The sequence below is a fragment of the Tachyglossus aculeatus genome, chromosome 20, assembly GCF_015852505.1.
Source record: "Tachyglossus aculeatus isolate mTacAcu1 chromosome 20, mTacAcu1.pri, whole genome shotgun sequence".
NCBI classification, from domain to species: Eukaryota; Metazoa; Chordata; class Mammalia; order Monotremata; family Tachyglossidae; genus Tachyglossus; species Tachyglossus aculeatus.
The window spans coordinates 20,794,855-20,813,896 of NC_052085.1; the positions used below are offsets into that span (position 1 = coordinate 20,794,855).

The 19,042-nt window shown below is 42.4% G+C and overlaps 1 protein-coding gene across 2 annotated transcripts in view; it reads left to right on the forward strand.

The window, feature by feature from the left end:
• Positions 1 to 18,739, forward strand: part of CWF19L2 (CWF19 like cell cycle control factor 2) — a 62,343-nt gene extending 43,604 nt beyond the window's left edge. For both annotated transcript variants that reach the window (XM_038762091.1, XM_038762092.1), the window contains exons 13-18: positions 3,773 to 3,985; positions 5,978 to 6,094; positions 12,534 to 12,689; positions 15,540 to 15,620; positions 17,149 to 17,250; positions 18,599 to 18,739. In XM_038762091.1, coding sequence (XP_038618019.1) covers positions 3,773 to 3,985; positions 5,978 to 6,094; positions 12,534 to 12,689; positions 15,540 to 15,620; positions 17,149 to 17,250; positions 18,599 to 18,739 — 810 coding nt within the window. The remainder of the gene's footprint in view (positions 1 to 3,772; positions 3,986 to 5,977; positions 6,095 to 12,533; positions 12,690 to 15,539; positions 15,621 to 17,148; positions 17,251 to 18,598) is intronic.
• The last annotated feature ends 303 nt before the right edge of the window (positions 18,740 to 19,042 follow it).

The following is a 19,042-nucleotide window of genomic DNA, read 5'->3' on the forward strand; positions in this document are numbered from 1 at the left end:
GTCATGGGTTCTAATCCCAGCCCTGCCACTTGTCTGCTATGTGACCTTGGGTAAGCCACTTCACTTCTCTGGGCCTCAGGTACCTCATCTGTAAAATGGAGATTGAGATGTGAGCCCCATGTGGGACAGGGACTGTGTTCAACCTGATTTACTTTGTATCCACCCCAGTGCTTAGTACAGTGCCTGGCACATAGTAAGTGCTTAACAAATGCCATTATTATTTTTATTATAAATAAATAAGCTGCATGTCTATTTATTTAAGTGCTTTGGGTGTGGGTGTGGGGTGATGAGTAAAGAAAGCGCATTGCAGAAGGGAGTGGGAAAAGAGGAAATGAGAGCTTAGACAGGAAGGGCCTCTTGGAGGAAATGGAGCTTCAGTGAGGCTTTGAAGGGCAGGGGAAGATAATTGTCGGATATGAAAAGGGGGGCAAGATGTGAGTGATAGGTCAAAATTGAGGTACAGTGAAGTAGGTTGGCATTTGAATGAAGTTCATAGGCAGTTGAATGGGGGAGAAAGTGTCTGCTAATAGGTATGTACATTTGTGTGCATAGGAGGGTACTAATCGTTTAGGGGAGAAGGAAGGGAGCTCAAAGCTGGTGTCACAACCCCTTCCAGTCTTCTAGGAAATTCTTCCACCTCATCAGGCTTGCTGGCATCCTAGACAGCCCTCAAAACAGCCTTTCAGGAACTAGTACATGCTGATGATCAAGCCCGGAGACCGCTATACAAAATGGCACGTATGCAGATGATCACGAAAAGCTTTTCTAGCAGTTAGCTGGAAGAAGATCAAGGCTCAGTTCCAGCCAACAATTGAATAAAACTCCAGATCGCTCTCCCTGACGTACCATCGGATCCCGGCGCGGAGCACCTTGCCCGCCAAACCAGTCATGGGATTTGGCACGTGCTCCTGCCACATTGCTGCCTTATCCTCAGCGTGGCATCGAAACTGACGGTAAACACAGCAGTTAGCTCAGTTATCCTATCCAACAGTGACAGCGCAGCCTGGACCTGTCCTCGTCTGCTTCTTGAGACAGCCTTTATGCTTTCTCCCTATTCAGTGTCCAGGAGATTTCCCAAGTCAAGGTCATTATATGCAGTCAGTCTCGCTTGTCACGCAGCAATAAGGAATGGGATGATTATTTTAGAAAAAGAAAAAAAATGGTTAAAAATAAGGGGCTGTAGTGGAAGCCACCCAGCTACAGCAGACCAAAAGCACCAACCACTAAAGTACAATGCATCCCGTACAGAAGGATCGTGCTGCGTCTTTTCAGCCACCCCTACATTAGTGAATCCATCCTTACCATCTGGATTTCCTTCAGACAACCAAGGCGCTAAAGTATAATTCCTTGCAAGAGCAAGGCTGCTAGAAGCCACGTTTGAGGTTGGGCATCATTCAGTCGTATTTATGGAGCGCTTACTGTGTGCCGAGCACTGTCCTAAGCGCTTGAAGTGTTGCGAAGAGAGAAAAAGGAATGAGCGTAATTAGATTACAACCCCTTCAAAGGAAATGATCGCACTGTATCCTTTTTCTACAGTTTTCTCAAGTACCATAAGACTGTAACCTCGTCGTGGGCAGGGTATGTGTCTGTCTGTTATAGTGTACTCTCCCAACAGCTTAGTATAGTGCTTTGCGCACAGTAAGCGCTCAATAAATGCGATCAAATACGTACTCTTGATAAGGATAATAGGTACGCCGCACAATTTTCAAATGGAGTTTTGGGGTACAAAGGCACTAAAATGACAGTGTCGCTACAGCCCCAGACACTGGGAAGGCTAGGTGGCTGAGGAAGTATTTACCATTCTGGGGCGTCTGAGTCAGAACAGGGCAGGAGACTTTATAGCTGGTTCCCCCCTCTGCTAATAATATAATAATAATAATTACAGCACTTATTAAGCCCTTGCTATGTGCCAAGCATTGTTGGATGCAGGTTGGACACAGTCCCTGCCCAACATGGGGCTCACACTCCTAATCCCCATTTTACAGCGGAAGTAACTGAGGCCCAGCGAAATGAAGGGACTTGCCCAAGGTGACACAACAGACAAGTGGTGGAGGCAGAATTAGAACCCAGGTCCTTTTGACTACCAAGCCCGTGCTCTATCCACTGAGCCACACTGCTTCTCTAATAGGTAGAAGCAGGTGTTCTATTAGAAGTTAAACAGCCTTTCCCCCCCCCTCAAAATATCTTTGAAGCATGCTGAAATGGTCTCTTTGTGTATTCCCATCCTTTTTCAGCGACTGTGAAAGCGTCTGAAGTTTCAATAGCACTTAAAAAGAAATACTACGTACTCGGGGCCAAGCTTCAATTAAAAAAAGAAAAATATTCCCAGAGCACTTGAAATACACCTGCAGAGATTAGTCTATTTTTACTGCTTTTGTCAGTTCTAATTCATGTGAGGCACTTAAATCCAGGTGCATTATATTGCATCAGTAGATATAGTAAGTAGCTGAGACATTGTGATAAAAATTTTATCCAGCTTATATAATGGTAGTGTTCTAAGTAATGCCGTCCATTAATATATCACTTTCAACCGAGGGTCTGAAAGCTAACGGAGAAAGTGCTAATGTTTGAAAGTGCTAATAGTCTTTCTTTCTTCAGCTATTACAGCCTGAAAACAAATTAGCTTTCCCAATTTGAATTGATTTAAAAGGTGTCCATTTTTATTTCACTCAGCCAACAGGGAGGTTCCTAAATAAATTCACTAGCTTCTCTAGATGGGAGAATGGGAAATGCAGTGACTCTCACATGAGCTGGTAAAGTGAAGGGGCAGCGGGGAGAGAGAGAGCCTGACTCTTTGGATGACAAGAAGCGTGGATTCTAGAAATAAAATGATGGTGGAACAACTAACAGGATTTGGTGACAATATGGTGGTTGAGAAAGAGGGAGTTCACAATAATGCTTGGGTTGAGGGTTTGAGAGACAGAATGATGGGTGGTAATGTCGACCGGGATGGGAACATTTAGGTGGAGAAGAGGATTTGAGAAGTTGAATTCGCGTTTGGATGTATTGAGTTAGTAATTATGCCTTCAAGTCAGTTCTGATTCATGGCGGCTCCATGGATTTACTTTCTCCAGAATGTCCTGTCCTCTGCCATAATCTGCCACCTTTCTAACGGGTCTTCTGTTATCGTTGTTATGGTCTCTGTTCATCTAGCTGCTGGTCTGCCTCTTCCACGTTTTCCCTGGCCTTTTCCCAGCATTAGTGTCTTCTCCAGAGAATTAGTCCTCCTGATTATGTGTCCAAAACATGCTAATCTAAGTTGAGTCGTTTGACCTTCCAAAGACCACTTGGGTTTAATTTGCTGTAAAATCCATTTGTGTATTTTTCGGGCAGTCTGTGGTATTCGCAAAAGCCTTCTCCAGCCCCACATTTCAAAAGAATGGATATTCTTTCTATCCTGTTTTTCACTGTCCAGCTTTCAGATCCGTGCCATGTCACTGGAAACACCATAGATTTGACAATTTGTATTTTTGTGGCAATTGTTACATCAGCACATTTCATGACTTTTTCCAGGCTCTTCATAGCACATCTTCCTAACATTAATCTTCGGTGTATTTCTTGGCTACTAGTTCCCTTATTATTGATTATCGATCTCAGGAGAGAAAAATTGTCAACTATTTCAGTTGTCTCTCCATTCACTACAGATGTGTTAAAACTTCCAGTCGTAATGATCTTTGTTTTGTTTGATATTCAGATATAGGCCTATCTTTTTACTCTGGTACTCAGCTTTTAATAATAAACCCTTCAAACCTTCTTCTCTATCTCTCTTCAGCTGATGGAAAAAACCGACAGGGAATACTATACCCTGGATGACATGTTTGTTTCAAAAGCAGCGAAGAAGGAACGTCCTGGAGAAGAAGAGGAGAGACAGAGAAAAAAAGCCATCTTTGAGCACCAGCAACTTGCTGCACAAATGGAGAAGTGCCCGTATTGCTTCGATAGTCCAGAACTACCGAAGCACCTTATTGTTGCCATAGGGACTAAGGTAAGAAAACTCCAATCCTTCGGAGCTGGAATGAGAAAGACAGAGCAGACCAGAGCTTAACACCCTTTATGACTTCACATTTCATTATATTCATTCATTCAACAGTATTTATTGAGCGCTGACTTTGTACAGAGCACTGTACTAAGCGCTTGGGAGAGTACAATACAACAATAAACAGACACATTCCCTACCCACAAAGAGCTCCCAACTGGGCTTATTTTTCTTTCCCAGTCCAAACCAGCTGAAATCACTGCAGTTCCTCAGTGGTCTAAGTGAGCAAACTTGGTAGTGATTGTTCAGATTCTTGTCAAGATGAGGCCCACGTTTTTCATCTGCTGTTCCCCCCAGCATTTCCACGTCCACCTGGCCAGGAGCAAATCTCTAGTCCAACTCCGTATTTAAATGTAGCCGAAGCTGCCTTTTGGAAGACCGCAAGATTACCGGGCAACTTCAAGCCATAGTCCAACTCAGGTTAGCAGGAAATCGTAATCTTGATGAAAAGCAGCACGTTCTGTAGTATGATCCTGTGGCATATGATACAGAATCGTATCCTCTGAGTGAGAACTGACGTTTTGTTCCTATTAGAGGTCTTTTGGATTACACAGTCAAGATCCTCTGTAGAAGGTTTTGTAAGCCGAAAGCAGTCTCCGTCTAGTTAAAAGTGGCACGCCCTTCCCTGGTATGGCTCTAATTTATCTTCTCCTTTGCTATCGATCACCCAGCCTTGGAAGGTCAAATCCCTTTGTGATTTCCAGACTTGGGCAGAAAGTTCTGTATTCAATCAGTTCTTCTAGAACCCATGTTTTCCCGATGTGTTTGGATAGACTATAGTGGCAGAATTAGGGAACTCGCTCCCCAAAATGCACATCCATCTGGATGCAGTGGACCGGAGAGGGGTGTCGGACCTGAGATGTTTACTTCAGTGCACATTTACCTCACTGTGGGCCTTTACAACAACGCAACCCCCTGTGTTGAGGAAAATGGACTATAGTTCCATAATAACACCCCAGAACCTTGTAGGTAACCGTATTATCTCTCGTTGTGGGCGGGGAATGTATTTGTACTCTCCCAAGCGCTTTGTACAGTGCTCTGCGCTCAGTAAATACAGTTGAATGCATGAATACTCATTGCCCGAAAACTGTTGACCAGATAGCCGGCTACGAACCAAAGTAGACTTCATTTGGTCCAGTATGACCCTTCCTTGTCCCCTGGCTGAGATGAGGTCTGTCAAGCAAGAGGAGAGGTAATCTATCAGTCAGTGGTATCTATTGAGAGCCTGCCTTTACGAGGCTCTTGGGACAGTATGCTACAACAGAGTTGGCAGCCACATTCCCTGCCTTCAAGAAGTTTACATTCTAGAGGAGGAGTCCCTTTATGGCTCTAACCAGCAGGACCCCCTGCCGAGGTATTTGACCTTACCTTTTCCCCCTCTTGTGATAGTCTTTTTAACGCTTTCAAAAGCGTATCAAGGAATTTTCAGTTTGGGATTCAATGTTAATGACGGAAAGTACTTTTCTTTAATATGAAAACGTGAAATGTAGTCTTGTCTTATGCCGTTGAGTCGTTTCCGACCCATAGCGACACCACGGACACATCTCCCCCAGAACGCCCCGCTCTCCATCTGCAGTCGTTCTGGTAGTGTATCCGTAGAGTTTTCTTGGGAAAAATACGGAAGTGGTTGACCATTGCTGCCTTCCACACAGTAAACTCAAGTCTCTGCCCTCGACAGTAAGCGCTCAGTAAATACAATTGATTGATTGACTCTCTCACATGCTGTTGCTGCCCAACATGGGGGAGTTTTGACTTATAGCAGTTTGCCTTCCACTCGCTGGCCACTGCCCAAACTAGGCAAACTAGTCACCGTAGCCTGGTGACTGGAGCCTGGTAGAATAATGGAAACTCTCCAGGTGAGACTCTGAGAGGGAGAAATGCAGTAGTAGTTGATATTTTCAACTTAGATTTGTTTTTTTTTGTTGTTTTTTTCCTTTTTAGGTGTACTTGTGTTTGCCTAACCATCGGTCTCTAACTGAAGGGCACTGCCTAATCGCCCCTTTACAACACCACACAGCGGCTACGTTATTGGACGAGGATATCTGGGAAGAGATCCAGGTCAGCTCTGAAGTGCTAAGTATCACTTCTACAGAGTATTTTGCAATTTTGAAAAATGATTCGCGTCATTATGTTTCCCCTTGGCTTTTTGTGACGAAAATAGCTTATACCTTTTTCACATGCACAGGAAAACAGATAAGCATGTAGATAAACTTGAGAGTTTTAATAATGTGCACTTCAGTACTGATTCTGACAGTTTGTGTAACTGAGAGATTAGACATATTGCCTTTATTTTATTTTTAGACTGTGAGCCCACTGTTGGGTAGGGACTTTCTCTATGTTTTGCCAATTTGTACTTCCCAAGCGCTTAGTACAGTGCTCTGCACATAGTAAGCGCTCAATAAATACGATTGATTGATTGATTGATTATACATTAGGCATATATAATTAGGGAAATAAATAATTGAAAATGAAATACCCAAAGTCCAATCGCTTCTAAATTCCAATTATCTCGGATTCCAAAAATCTGAATAAACCACCTTAGTCGTCGAAAAATCTCATTTAGTACACGACTAGAATTGGAGCTGGGAATAGATTTTGGGAGAGAGGTTAGGTATGCTGTTTGTTGACTTTTTTCTTAATTATAATGGTGACAACTGAACATTAAGGGAATTACTTGTCAATGATTGACATTAGGCCATTTTAAATTATTTTATTAAACGTTGTTTGTGCAAAATTTGGCACTTGGTTATTGTCGTATGGCAAGGTTAGATTTAGATGGCTGTACGTTATAATTTTGACCCCATCAAGATTTATACTCAAGTTTAACCCTTAAATAATTTTGGTGTCCTCCAAATAGTAGGTAGCCAATCAGTGGAGAAGCGGAGGATCCCACTCTGCCTCTGATTTCCACTCTGCCTCTGGCTTTGTACGATTTAAGTCGTATCATCAAGTATCTGTAGCGTGCTGAAAAAGGGCACAGCTCTACACGGGCTGCCTGGGGTATATATTACTGATGGGTCGTCTGCCGAGTTGCTTAGCACTTAGTGAGGTTGGAAACAAAAATGAAATGCGGCAGTGACCGTATTGCAGTGGGAAGAGGAAAGGCTGTTCTGAATGGTAATCGTGATGTCCGCGGTGACCCTCTTACCCCTGGCTACCTCCTATTTCCTCCTTCCTCTCCTCCTTCAACTCTTTAAGCTGTCTACTCCTCCTCAACTCACCCACCCACTTGCTCAGACACCCGCCGGGCCCACAACGTCACGGTTCACTGTCCTATTTTTCTCCAGCTCCGAAAGGCCATTTGCCGGCGGCAGCCTGCTAACGTGCTACCTCTCACAAGTAGAGAGGCAGCATGGCATAGTGGTTAGAGCACGGGCCTGAGAGCCAGAAGGTCGTGGGTTTTAAACCCGGCTCTGCCACTTGTCTGCTGTGTGACCGTGGGCAAGTCACTTCATGTCTCTGTCCTTCAGCCACCTCATCTGTAAAATGGGGATTGAGACTGTGAGCCCCATGTGGGGCAGGGACTGTGGCCAACCCAGTTTGCTTGTACCCGCCTCAGTGCTTAGTACAGTGCCTGACACATAGCGTTTAACAAGTACCATAATTATTATTAGTATTAAGATCTCTCTCCACAAAACTGTGCACTCTCCCCTCAAACACTTCTGTTGTTTAGACCCCCCTCCATGTAGTTGAAGCCATATGTGTATGTATATATGTGTGTATATATATGTGTATGCATATATGTGTGTATATATGTGTATGTATATGTGTGTGTATATATATGTGCATGTATATGTGTGTGTATATATATGTGCATGTATATGTGTGTGTATATATATGTGCATGTATATATGTGTGTATGTATGTATGTATATGTGTGTATATATATGTGTGTGTATATACATATCTATTCTATTTATTTTATTTTGTTAGTATGTTTGGTTTTGTTCTCTGTCTCCCCCTTTTAGACTGTGAGCCCACTGTTGGGTAGGGACTGTCTCTATATGTTGCCAATTTGTACTTCCCAAGCGCTTAGTACAGTGCTCTGCACATAGTAAGCGCTCAATAAATACGATTGATGATGATGATGATCATGGGAAGCAGCGTGGCCTAACGGTTAGTGCAAAGGCCTGGGAATCAGAAGGACCTGGGTTCTAATCCCAGGTCCACCACTTCTCTGCTGCATGACCTTGGACAAGTCACTTCGTTTCTCTGGGCCTCAGTTACCTCATCTGGAAAATGGGGATTAAGACTGTGAGCCCAGTGCGGGATAGGGACTCTGTCCAACCCGATTTGCTTGTATCCCCCTCACCCCAGCGCTTAGTACAGTCACACAGCTGGCAAGCGACGGAGCCGGGATTAGAACCCACAACCTCTGACTCCTAATCCCGGGCTCTTTCCACTAAGCCACACTGCTTCTCTAACCATCTTTGTGAAATGGTTCTGAGATAAAATCACTTCAGAGTCAGAATCTTGTAACTTTGTGAAATCAGAAAAAAGCTGGTCCATTGACAGTATAGAAGGCTCAGTGCTAGAAGAGAAAAATAGTAGGTAAGAACCAATTGTGGACCATGAAAGGAAAGAGGAGTATTTGTACTCTGGTTTCCTTAGTCTGCCTGAAGAGAATTGGCTCTGCTTAGCACTGTACCTGATAATCTTGTTACTAATTCGAGCCTCTGGTTTCCTTTTTCTTTTGTAACACTGTTTAACACTTGCAGGTCAATGCTGTGTTGTTGTCTTTTGGGCTTCTAAAAGACTTGAAAGGGCACTGCATATGTGAAACTCCTGTGGAATTATTTTAAGACCCTATTACAATGTCCCTAAAAGAGAGAGGAAATGTCTTTTAGCTAAATGTGTGACAAGTGAACAGGGAGAGAAGGCTAGAAAATGTGAAAAACTGCAGGCTTCGAAAAAGCCTGTGGACTAATGTTAAAACATTCAAATAGAGATATTTAAAAGTGCCCAAAGAGGAGGAAAGCACGGTCTTAATTTAATGAAGCCAGATTCCTGTGGCCTAGTGCTTGGATTTTACCATCTGAGTTAGAGGGGTGGTTTTTTGTTTGTTTGGTTAAAAAAGGTCATCCACAGTGAAGAAAATACAACTTCCCCAACTCCAATCTCTCCCCTTTACAGTCCATTGTTCACTCTGCTACTCAGATCATTTTTTCTGGGAAAAAAAAATTGTTCTACACCAATCTCCCCACTTCTCCAAACCCTCCGGTCGTTAAGCAGAATCTTCTCACCATCTGCTTAAAACCTCCAGAATTCCCCTCTCACCTATTCTGGCTCTTCACCTAATACAGTACAGCCCTGTACAATACTGTACTGTACAGCCCTGCTCCTTTAATATCAGCCTGTTCCTTGGGTCTCGTTCTCGTCTTCTCTCATCATCGACCCGTTGCTTCATATCTTCCTTCCTCCGTGGAATTCCCTTCCCCTTCAAAGCCGCCAGACCCCCAACTCTCCTCATTTTCAAAGCCTTACCAGAAATCCCTTCTCTAGAGGAAGCCTGCTCTAATTGCCCCCCATTTCCCCTCCATACTGCATCACTTTATATACTTGGGACCAAACCATTTAAGTAGCCTGATATTCACCCCAACCCCTGCATGTATTATCCTTAGAGCTGTTTGCCTCTATTACCTGTAATTTTTTTGCTCTTTGTGGGCAGGGAGGGCATCTGTTATATTGTACTCTCCCAACTGCGTAGTACAGTGCTCTGCACACAATACTGTAAGCCCAGTGTGGGCAGGGATCATCTCTTGTTATTGCTGAATTGTACTTTCCAAGCGCTTAGTACAGTGCTCTGCACACAGTAAACGCTCAATAAATACGATTGAATGAACAATGTGTTCAGTAGTAAGCCCATTGAGGGCAAGGACTGTCCTTATTTCTGAATTGTACCTTCCAAGTGCTTAGTACAGTGCTCTGCACACAGTAAACACTCAATAAATACTACTGAATGGATAAGTATCATTGACTGACTCCTTGAGGTTAGGAATCTTGTTTACTTTATCAAGTTCTCAGTAGAGTGGTATGCACACAAGCACTCAATAAATACCTTTAATTGATCCCTATTCTTTGAGAAGGCCTATTTAAATGGAGGATTAGACTTTTGGTGTACAGTTGTTGGTTTTTTTTTCTTAAGCTGTCCATGTGGAGTATTCAAGAGGGTATGGTGTTAAAAAGCCCACTTTTTAGAAGGGAATCTAGAGAGATGGAGAACATTTTTCAGTAGATAATTTTAAGGCAGTTACCTATTTGCTAGAAATAGCGCTTAAGCGCTGAGAAAATGCAATGCGTCTGGAATAAAGTTGTTTTCCATACATAGGATGAACACATTTTAAAAATCAAATTTCTGTTTTAGTAATTTGGTTTGTAGGAAATGGAAAAGAAACTATTACAGAGTGTAATAGTACACCTAAATAAATTATAAGTAATTGCAAGTGCAAATGCATCGACTAAATTTGGATAGCCAATTAGTCAACTAATCACAGTTTAGCACTGCTGAAAATAGTAATGACACAAGGGAGGAAGAGTTTTCTCCTCATTAGAGCAATTATTAGGAATTTGAAATCCTGTGGTCTCTCTCCAGGGATGATATTCACCTGCCTTTGCTCCATTTCTCTTTCTCTCTTTTTTCATTTCTCTTTCTTTCTTGTTTTTTGTTTCTCTCTTTTCTTTCTTTCTTTCTCTTTTCTTTCTCTCTTTCTTTCCTTCTATCTTTCTTTCTTTCCTTCTATCTTTCTTTCTTTCTTTCTTTCTTTCTTCCTTTCTTTCTTTCTTTCTTTCTTTCTTCCTTCCTTCCTTCCTTCCTTCCTTCCTTCCTTCCTTCCTTCCTTCCTTCCTTCCTTCCTTCCTTCCTTCCTTCCTTCCCTTTTTTCCTCCTTCCCTCCCTCCTTCCTTCCTTTCTCTCTCTCTGTCCCTCCCCACCACCCCCTGTATCCCACTGTATCCCAGTATCTGTATCTGCTCTGTATCCCACTGGGGAAAAAAGGCACTAATGTGACGAGAAAATAATATAGTAGCCCTAAGAATGATTTACAAGGCATTAAGTACTACATTAGACCCAAGAGCAAGCCAAAAGAGCAGTCTCACTTGGGTTATTGTACTGTCACACGGAGAAGGGCAAAGCTGAATGAAGAGAGACCAAGTCCCCAGCTCTAGAGACCTGTGTCAAAATAAGAAGCTGATAATGAAAATAATGTTAGCTACACAGAAAACAACCCTGCCGAGAGTCGTGCGCTGAAAGGAGGAAAAACTGTCTTGAAAATTTTCACCCTAGCTTTCTTGCCCTTACTTCAAGTCAGTGAGATTGGTGATCCTATTTTTGACATGGTGCGAAAGCTTGAGGCTTTTCTCCAAACGTAGTTTTTGAAATTAATTCAAATTGATCATATTTTTAGAAGTTGCCAATGAATTGGCTTGCAAGGGCATCGATATCTCAGTTGTGTTACCATCGGTCGAATCCTGTCCCCATCTTCTACGTGGAAAAATAATTCTAAATCCAGGGGGAAGAGGAAAGCAACAGTAGGAAAGCCTAAGGGTGGAATAACAGGAATGGAGTTACAGTCAGCTGAAGATGCTTAACCCGATGGCAAAGCAGAGTGTCCAGAAAGGCAGGGATGGAAATGATCTCGTGTTTGGACGAGATTATCCCTTGAAAAATTTTCTCAGCTGCTTTGTCACCTGCGGTCATGAGAATAATGTCTTCTTTGCCTTCCCCTGTCCTTCTCTGTGTACCCTGTCTTCCTTCTGGTAAATTAGTCATTATGCATTAAGCAAGTAAACTAGATAATAATAATAATAATAATAATAATAATAAGGGTATTTGTTAAGCGCTTACTATGTGCAAAGCACTGTTCTAAGCGCTGGACAGATGTTAGTCTACAATGCATTTATCAGCCGGCACATGTTTTTAATACTGTTACTGCAAAGTGACGTCTGTGCCTTGTAAGTGTGGATCGTTCATTCAATCGTATTTATTGAGCGCTTACAGTGTGCAGAGCACTGTACTAAGCGCTTGGGAAGTACACGTCGTCAACATATAGAGAAGGTCCCTACCCAACAATGGGCTCACAGTCTAGAAGGGGGAGACAGACAACAAAACATGTAGACAGGTGTCAAAATCGTCAGAACAAATAGAATTAAAGCTATATTCATTCAATCAATCATATTTATTGAGCGCTTACTGTGTGCAGAGCACTGTACTAAGCACTTGGGAAGTACACGTTGGCGACATATAGAGATGGTCCCTACCCAAAAACGGGCTTACAATCTAGAAGGGGGAGACAGACAAAACTAATAGAAATAAAGCTAAATGCACATCATTAACAAAATAAATAGAATAGTAAATATGTACAAGTAAAATAGAGTGCTAAATCTGTACAAACATATATACAGGTGCTGTGGGGAGGGAGGTAGGGTGGGGGAATGGGGATGAGGAGAGGAAAAAAGCTAGTGTAAAAGTGATGTTCTGATAGCTGTTAATTCTCCTCAGATGTTCAGAAAAGCCTTGGTAAAGATGTTTGAACATAGAGGATTAGACTGCGTCTTTCTCGAAACCCACACAAGCATGAAGAAACGGTATCATATGGTTTACGAATGTATTCCTCTCCCGAAGCAAGTGGGTGACATGGCCCCAATCTATTTTAAGGTAAAGTAAAGAAAGGCTTTATCATAATGCACTCCTTCCTAAATGCTTGCCATGTGGATGTTCTCTATGGCAGATCCCTCTAGACCGTAAGCTCATTGTGGTCAGGGAATGCATCTGTTTATTGTTCTATTGTACTCTCTCAAGCAAGTAGTAAGTAAGCGCCCGATAAGTGGAAAGAGCCCGGGCTTTGGAGTCAGAGGTCATGGGTTCAAATCCCGGCTCCGCCAGCTGTCAGTTGTGTGACTTTGGGCCAGTCACCTAACTTCTCTGGGCCTCAGTTACCTCATCTGCAAAAATAGGGATGGAGATTGTGAGCCCCACGTGGGACAACATGATCACCTTATAGCCTCCCCAGCACTTAGAACAGTGCTTTGCACATAGTAAATGCTTAATACCATCGTTATTATTATTATTAGTACAGTGCTCCGCACACAGTTAACACTCAAATATTACTGACTAGCTATGGCATTGTCAATAGCACAGGATGGATAGCTGTATTTCACCTCATCACTGTCATTTCACAGTTTAAAAAAGGTATGGGGTGTACAAAAATGAAATGATAGATTACCACCACAGTAAGAAGTTACTGTTCCTCTATTTCTCTGTATAATAATAATAATAATTATGATATTTGTTAAGCACTTACTAATGTGCCAAGCACTGTTCTAAGCACTGGGGTAGATACAAGGTAATCAGGTTGTCCATGTGGGGCTCACAGTCATAATCCTCCATTTCCAGATGAGGTAACTGAAGCACAGAGAAGTGAAGTGACTTGCCCAGGGTCACACTGCAGACAAGTGGCAGAGACATGACTAGAACCCATGTCCTTTGACTCCCAAGCCCCTGCTCTTACCACTAGGCCATGCTGCTTCAGTATAATTATCACTGTCAAATTGATTTTTCTTTTTTTCAACTAGAACTGGGATTTTACCATCGAGTACGTTCAAGGGAAAAAAATCCTTGTCATAATTTTCAGAAGCTGATCATTCACCTTCACCGGAGCCAAAGACAACACGATTCAGGCAGTGCAGATTACAAATGCCCTGATTATTTATTTAATGCAGAATCATTTATTGTACCAACTGGTGCTAGTGCTTCTCGAGACAAGGGGAGGCATTTTTCAATCTCTAGATACGACGCTGGGCCTGAATTGAAGGAATCAAGTGACTCAAACCACTTGCCAGTGAGATGGCACATTAACCCAGATTTTGCAAAACATAATTAGAATCGCAGACTGTTAATGAAGGAGACTGTGGAATCTCTGACTAGAGGCCTTGAAAAATATAAAAAAACATCTGTCTTTGGAGGTGTAACTATGGTGCTACTAAAGGCTCGCAACTGGGCTAGACACATTTTCAAGAGCCTTCTAGCCTAATGATTTTTTTGAATTTACGACGCTTCCAGCTTCTCGTTTCTCATAGATGTACCATACTAGCCAAATACATCCAGCACTTAGTACAGTGCCTTGTGCATAGTGAGCGCTTAACAAATACCATCATTATTATATGGGCAACTAATGATGGATCGTTTTGAGAGTAGTAGTGTCTGCTTTAATCCATTTTCTTTATAGACTATAGGCTCTAAGCTCGTTGTGGGCCGGGGATGTCTCTGTTATATTGCAATATTGTATCTTCCAAGCATGTAATACAGTGCTCTGCACACAGTGAGCTCTCAATAAGTACGATTGATTGACCGACTTATAGTTGGTGACTGGCCGTCCTCAGAAAAAAAATAGACCCGCCTACATTTAGTGAATGCACTATAATATTTGGTCACTGTTAGTGGTTGTGTGTTGTCCCTCTTCCAAGAAATGTAACACACCATTGGGTGGACCAGAAGAACATTAGCTTGCTCTACAGCATGATACCAAACTTCGTTGTCCTTCTAAATAACCAATTAAAATTCCAATTTAAGTTTTGTGGTATTGGAATTGATATTGATTGCAGTGTCAAGATTTTCCTCCTTTAACAGAGGTTCTCAGTCCATGAGAATGGAAATAGCTTCATTGGGATCCCTGACAATAATATCGATAAATGTTAGGGGATAATCCTTTCTCGCCGCCCCCCCTACCCCCCAAAAACCACACACACACCCTTGGTTTGCTGCTCGGGTAGGTCTTGTAAGTCTGGAACTGCAGAACTATTAATCTTGCCCTTCCATTTTCACCATCGTACACTCAATACTCTGTTCTTGTGAAGAAATCAGGTCCAAGGACTCCAAAGCTTTCATTAGTTAATTTTGTTTTAACTTATTCACAAAGGAATAGCCAGAGAAACATTGTGGCCTAGTGGATAGAGCATGGGCTTGGAAGTCAAAAGGTCCTAGGTTCTAATTCCGGTTCCATCACTTGTCTGCTGGGTGATCTTGGGCAAGTGACTGAGTATCTCTGTCCCTCAGCTACCACATCTGTAAAATGGGGATTAAGACTGTGAGCCCCGTGTGGGACAGGGTCTGTGTCAAACCTGATTCCTGTGTATTAACGCCATTGCTCAGAACAGTGCCTGGCATGTAATAAGCACCTAACAAATACCAAATAACCAAGAGAACAAACGTATTTCTCCGAGTGCGATAGGTGTGATCTGACCATCTGTATTCAGTATTACATTTATTGCTCATACTAAAGTTTGTATTTTTGTCATTTTAAGTTGCGACAGTTAAAACGGATAAACACGTTAGAGGCACTAGCTTTAAACTAATTTTAAACAAAAGTTTGCAAATGTCAGAAGCATCTAAAATTAAGTTCCATTGGAAGGCAAGAAATGCATAAAATTCACCCTGCACAATTTAGTAATTCGTTCTGGTCATTTTTACATGTCCATTATATGTATAGTCGTTTTCATCTTTTCATAGAAAGCCATCTTGGAATCTGATGAAGAATGGTCCATGAATAAGAAATTGATTGATCTCGCATCCAGGGATATTCGGAAGTCTGTAAGTATTTAACTGTAAGCACACCGATAGTCCCGATCCCTACAGTAAGAGAAGCTGCATAGCCTAGTGGAGAGGGCACGACGCTGGGAATCAGAAGGTCATGGGTTTTAATCCCCGCTTTGCCACTTGTCAACTGTGTGACCTTGGACAAGTCACTTACCTTCTCTGTGGCCCCGTTACCTCATCTGTAAAATGGGGATTGAGACCGTGTCCGACCCAATGTGTTTGTGTCCCGCACCAGTGCTTAGTACCATGCCTGGCATGAAGTAAGCGCTCAACAAATACTATAATTATTTTTTTTAATGGCATTTATTAAGCGCTTATTATGTGCAGAGCACTGTTCTAAGCACTGGGGAATTTACAAGGTGATCAGGTTGTCCCACATGGGGCTCACAGTCTTCATCCCCATTTTACAGATGAAGTACCTAATCCAGACTATCAGAGACCTATTTGGTGAGTCGTTGCTGGGTGCTGCTCTGATGGAAGAACTAGTGTTCTGAAAAAATTAAAGCTTTTCCCAGGAGTAGCTGGACACTGGAAATATAAACGTTGTGGTAATTGTTGAGGGTTTACTATGTGCTAAGCACTGGGGTAGATGCAGGTTGGCCTCAGCTGCTGTCCACATGGGGATGACAGAGTAGGAGGGAGAACAGAGGTAACTGAGTCACAGAGAAGTGAAGTGACTTGCCCCGAGGTCACCCAACAGCCAAGTGGCAGAGCTGGGATGAGAACCAAGCTTCTCTGATTCCCAGGTCTGGGCTGTTTCCACTAGGCCATGCTGTTTGAGTCCAGCGCATGTTATTTAGATAAAATGTGTTCTCAGAAGTTCTTCACTTGATCACAGTACTAATAATTGAGGTATTTCTTGAGCTCTTAATATATATGTTCTCTGTCTCCCCCTTTTAGACTGTGAGCCCACTGTTGGGTAGGGACTGTCTCTATATGTTGCCAATTTGTACTTCCCAAGCCCTTAGTACAGTGCTCTGCACATAGTAAGCGCTCAATAAATACGATTGATGATGATGATACCAAGCACTGAAGTGAGTGGCCTTGTCCAAGCTCATAACTTCTTGTCTACCTTACATTGGAGCTGTAAAGAAGCAGCCTGGCCTAGTGAATAGAGCACGGACGTGGGAGTTAGAAGGATCTGGGTTCTAGTTCTGGCTCCACCACTTGTCTGCTCTGTGACCTTGGGCAAGTCACTTCATTTCTCTGGGCCTCAGTTACCTCCCCTGTACAATGGGGATGAAGGCTGTGAGCCCCATGTGGGACAGGGACGGTGTCCAACCCGATTAGCTTGTATCGACTCCAGGCCTACTATGGTGCTTGACACATAGTAAGCGCTGAACAGATACCATCACCATCATCGTATAGATTGAACAATAGAAGAAACTTCCAGACCGAGAGAATTGTATGGGAAGAGATAGGAGGCTGTGGAAATTAAAAAATAAGTAAATTTAAAAAATGGCTGAATGGTGGCCAGCCCTCGGATTATCCCATGGAGTTAATACGTGTTTTTTCTGTGTAGGTTCCCAAAGGTTTGCCCTACTTCTCTGTGGATTTCGGCCTTCAGGGAGGCTTTGCCCATGTTATCGAAGACCAGCACAAGTTCCCCCATTATTTTGGAAAGGTATATACATGCATTTTTACACATTGATGTAATAGTAGCACAAGATCTTGTTTTTTAGTCGCACTTATTTTGAAGGAAGCAAAACCCATCTTGTGTCTCTAAGGAGAGGCAGGTAAGTGTTTGCGTACTCATCTTACTCACTGGAGAACTAAAACAGGAAGAGAACTTTAAAATTTGGGAAAACACCATTTCCTAAGTTGTCGCCCGCCCCTCACCAATAATTATGTAATTTCTTTTTAGTCCACTGTTATGAAGCAAGGTTCCACTTCCAAAACAAATCGTGATATGTTACAAAGAGCTGCGTATTAAGCCCTTCATTTTGTGCTGTGAATGCTTTTTATACTGAACCGGATTTTACTTTATGAATCAAAATGCTCACTTCTTTAAGGTGAATGAATTCTTTGAATACTGGGGTGTTATTTAGTCAGTTGTCTTCGGTCACATTGTTATTACATTAAGCCTAATAAAATTAATGCATCCAAAGATGTGTTTCTAATGTAAAATACTCAGAAAAATATTGGAAATTTGTGTAGAATCGAAAATTTGAGGAATGATTTACGTGTTTGTAATGAATAGCAGGGTGGCACATCAGTTTCCCTCAATTTTTCCATTTGTTTCTAATGATACAGTATCTCTGTATTCCGTCATAGAAATCTTTATATTTTAGAAGCATCTGAGCATCATTAAAGGCAGAATGCAATTTATTTGTGCCTTACAGATGAACCCAGCAATCCTTGGACAAATCCACTCTCCGGAGCTGTTTTAGAGAGAGAGCTAATGGGACCGAAAATCTATTTACCTTGGTTTTCAAACCTCATTTAGGAGGACCCAATATCCCATTATTTTAGAACATCAGGAGGTGGCTGGAGTGAACCTTTTTTCAGTGAAAACGTATAGCCAACTCTCATTATCACTGGGAGTGAAATATAGGAAAGCATGGGTAATTGAGTCACACGAACCGCATTTTAGCCAGTCTTTTCAACTTATTTTTTCGTTATCCAGAGCTGCTCACAGGTAGCACTAGGCACTGATTTTTGAGTGTCGCAAACTCTCCCACCCTGTGTCAAGATGCTGATGAGCAGAGAAATGGCAAGAGACCCGACAGTATGAAGGAACTGGAGAAAAAGCTAGGGACCTCAATATTCTCCTCATTTGCTAATCTTCCCCCAGATAATGAACGATTATCTGTACATGAAGTTTTTTTCCATTGTTTTAGCTTCATTCAGTGATGTGGCCCTAATTTTTCAGCACTTATTGAAAATTTTAGAGCAGCATTTAACAGGACACAAGCAGGAATAAAGGTTTATTTCTACTTTCAATGACAAAAGCCACTGTTGTTCTCGAAAAGGAAATAATCGGCGGAATGCTGGACCTGGAACCGAGACTTTGGAGGAAAGGAATCCGAGAGAATTTTGATGACCAGAGGAAGAAATCCCTCCAGTTTGCTCAGTGGTGGAAACCATTTGACTTCACCAAAAATAAAGAATGAGTAAGTAGAGGGCAAAGAGGAGGCAAAGATTACGTTGGCCACATTTCATGGCTGAAGTGCGGGTGTAGGGTGAATATGGCCAACCTTTCAGAGACCGCCAACGAACCTTGCCTTCGCTTTCCTCTGCCCAACTTTCATCCCTCTCCGCCTCCCCAGATGAAAGCCACGTTTTTTAAACTTTATGTACTGTATATGTTAGACACTGTGTCCCAGGCAGTGTACTAAGTGCTGGTGTTGATTAAAAAAAAGCCAATCAATTTGGACACAGTCCATGTCCCACATGGGGCTCATAGTCTTAATCTC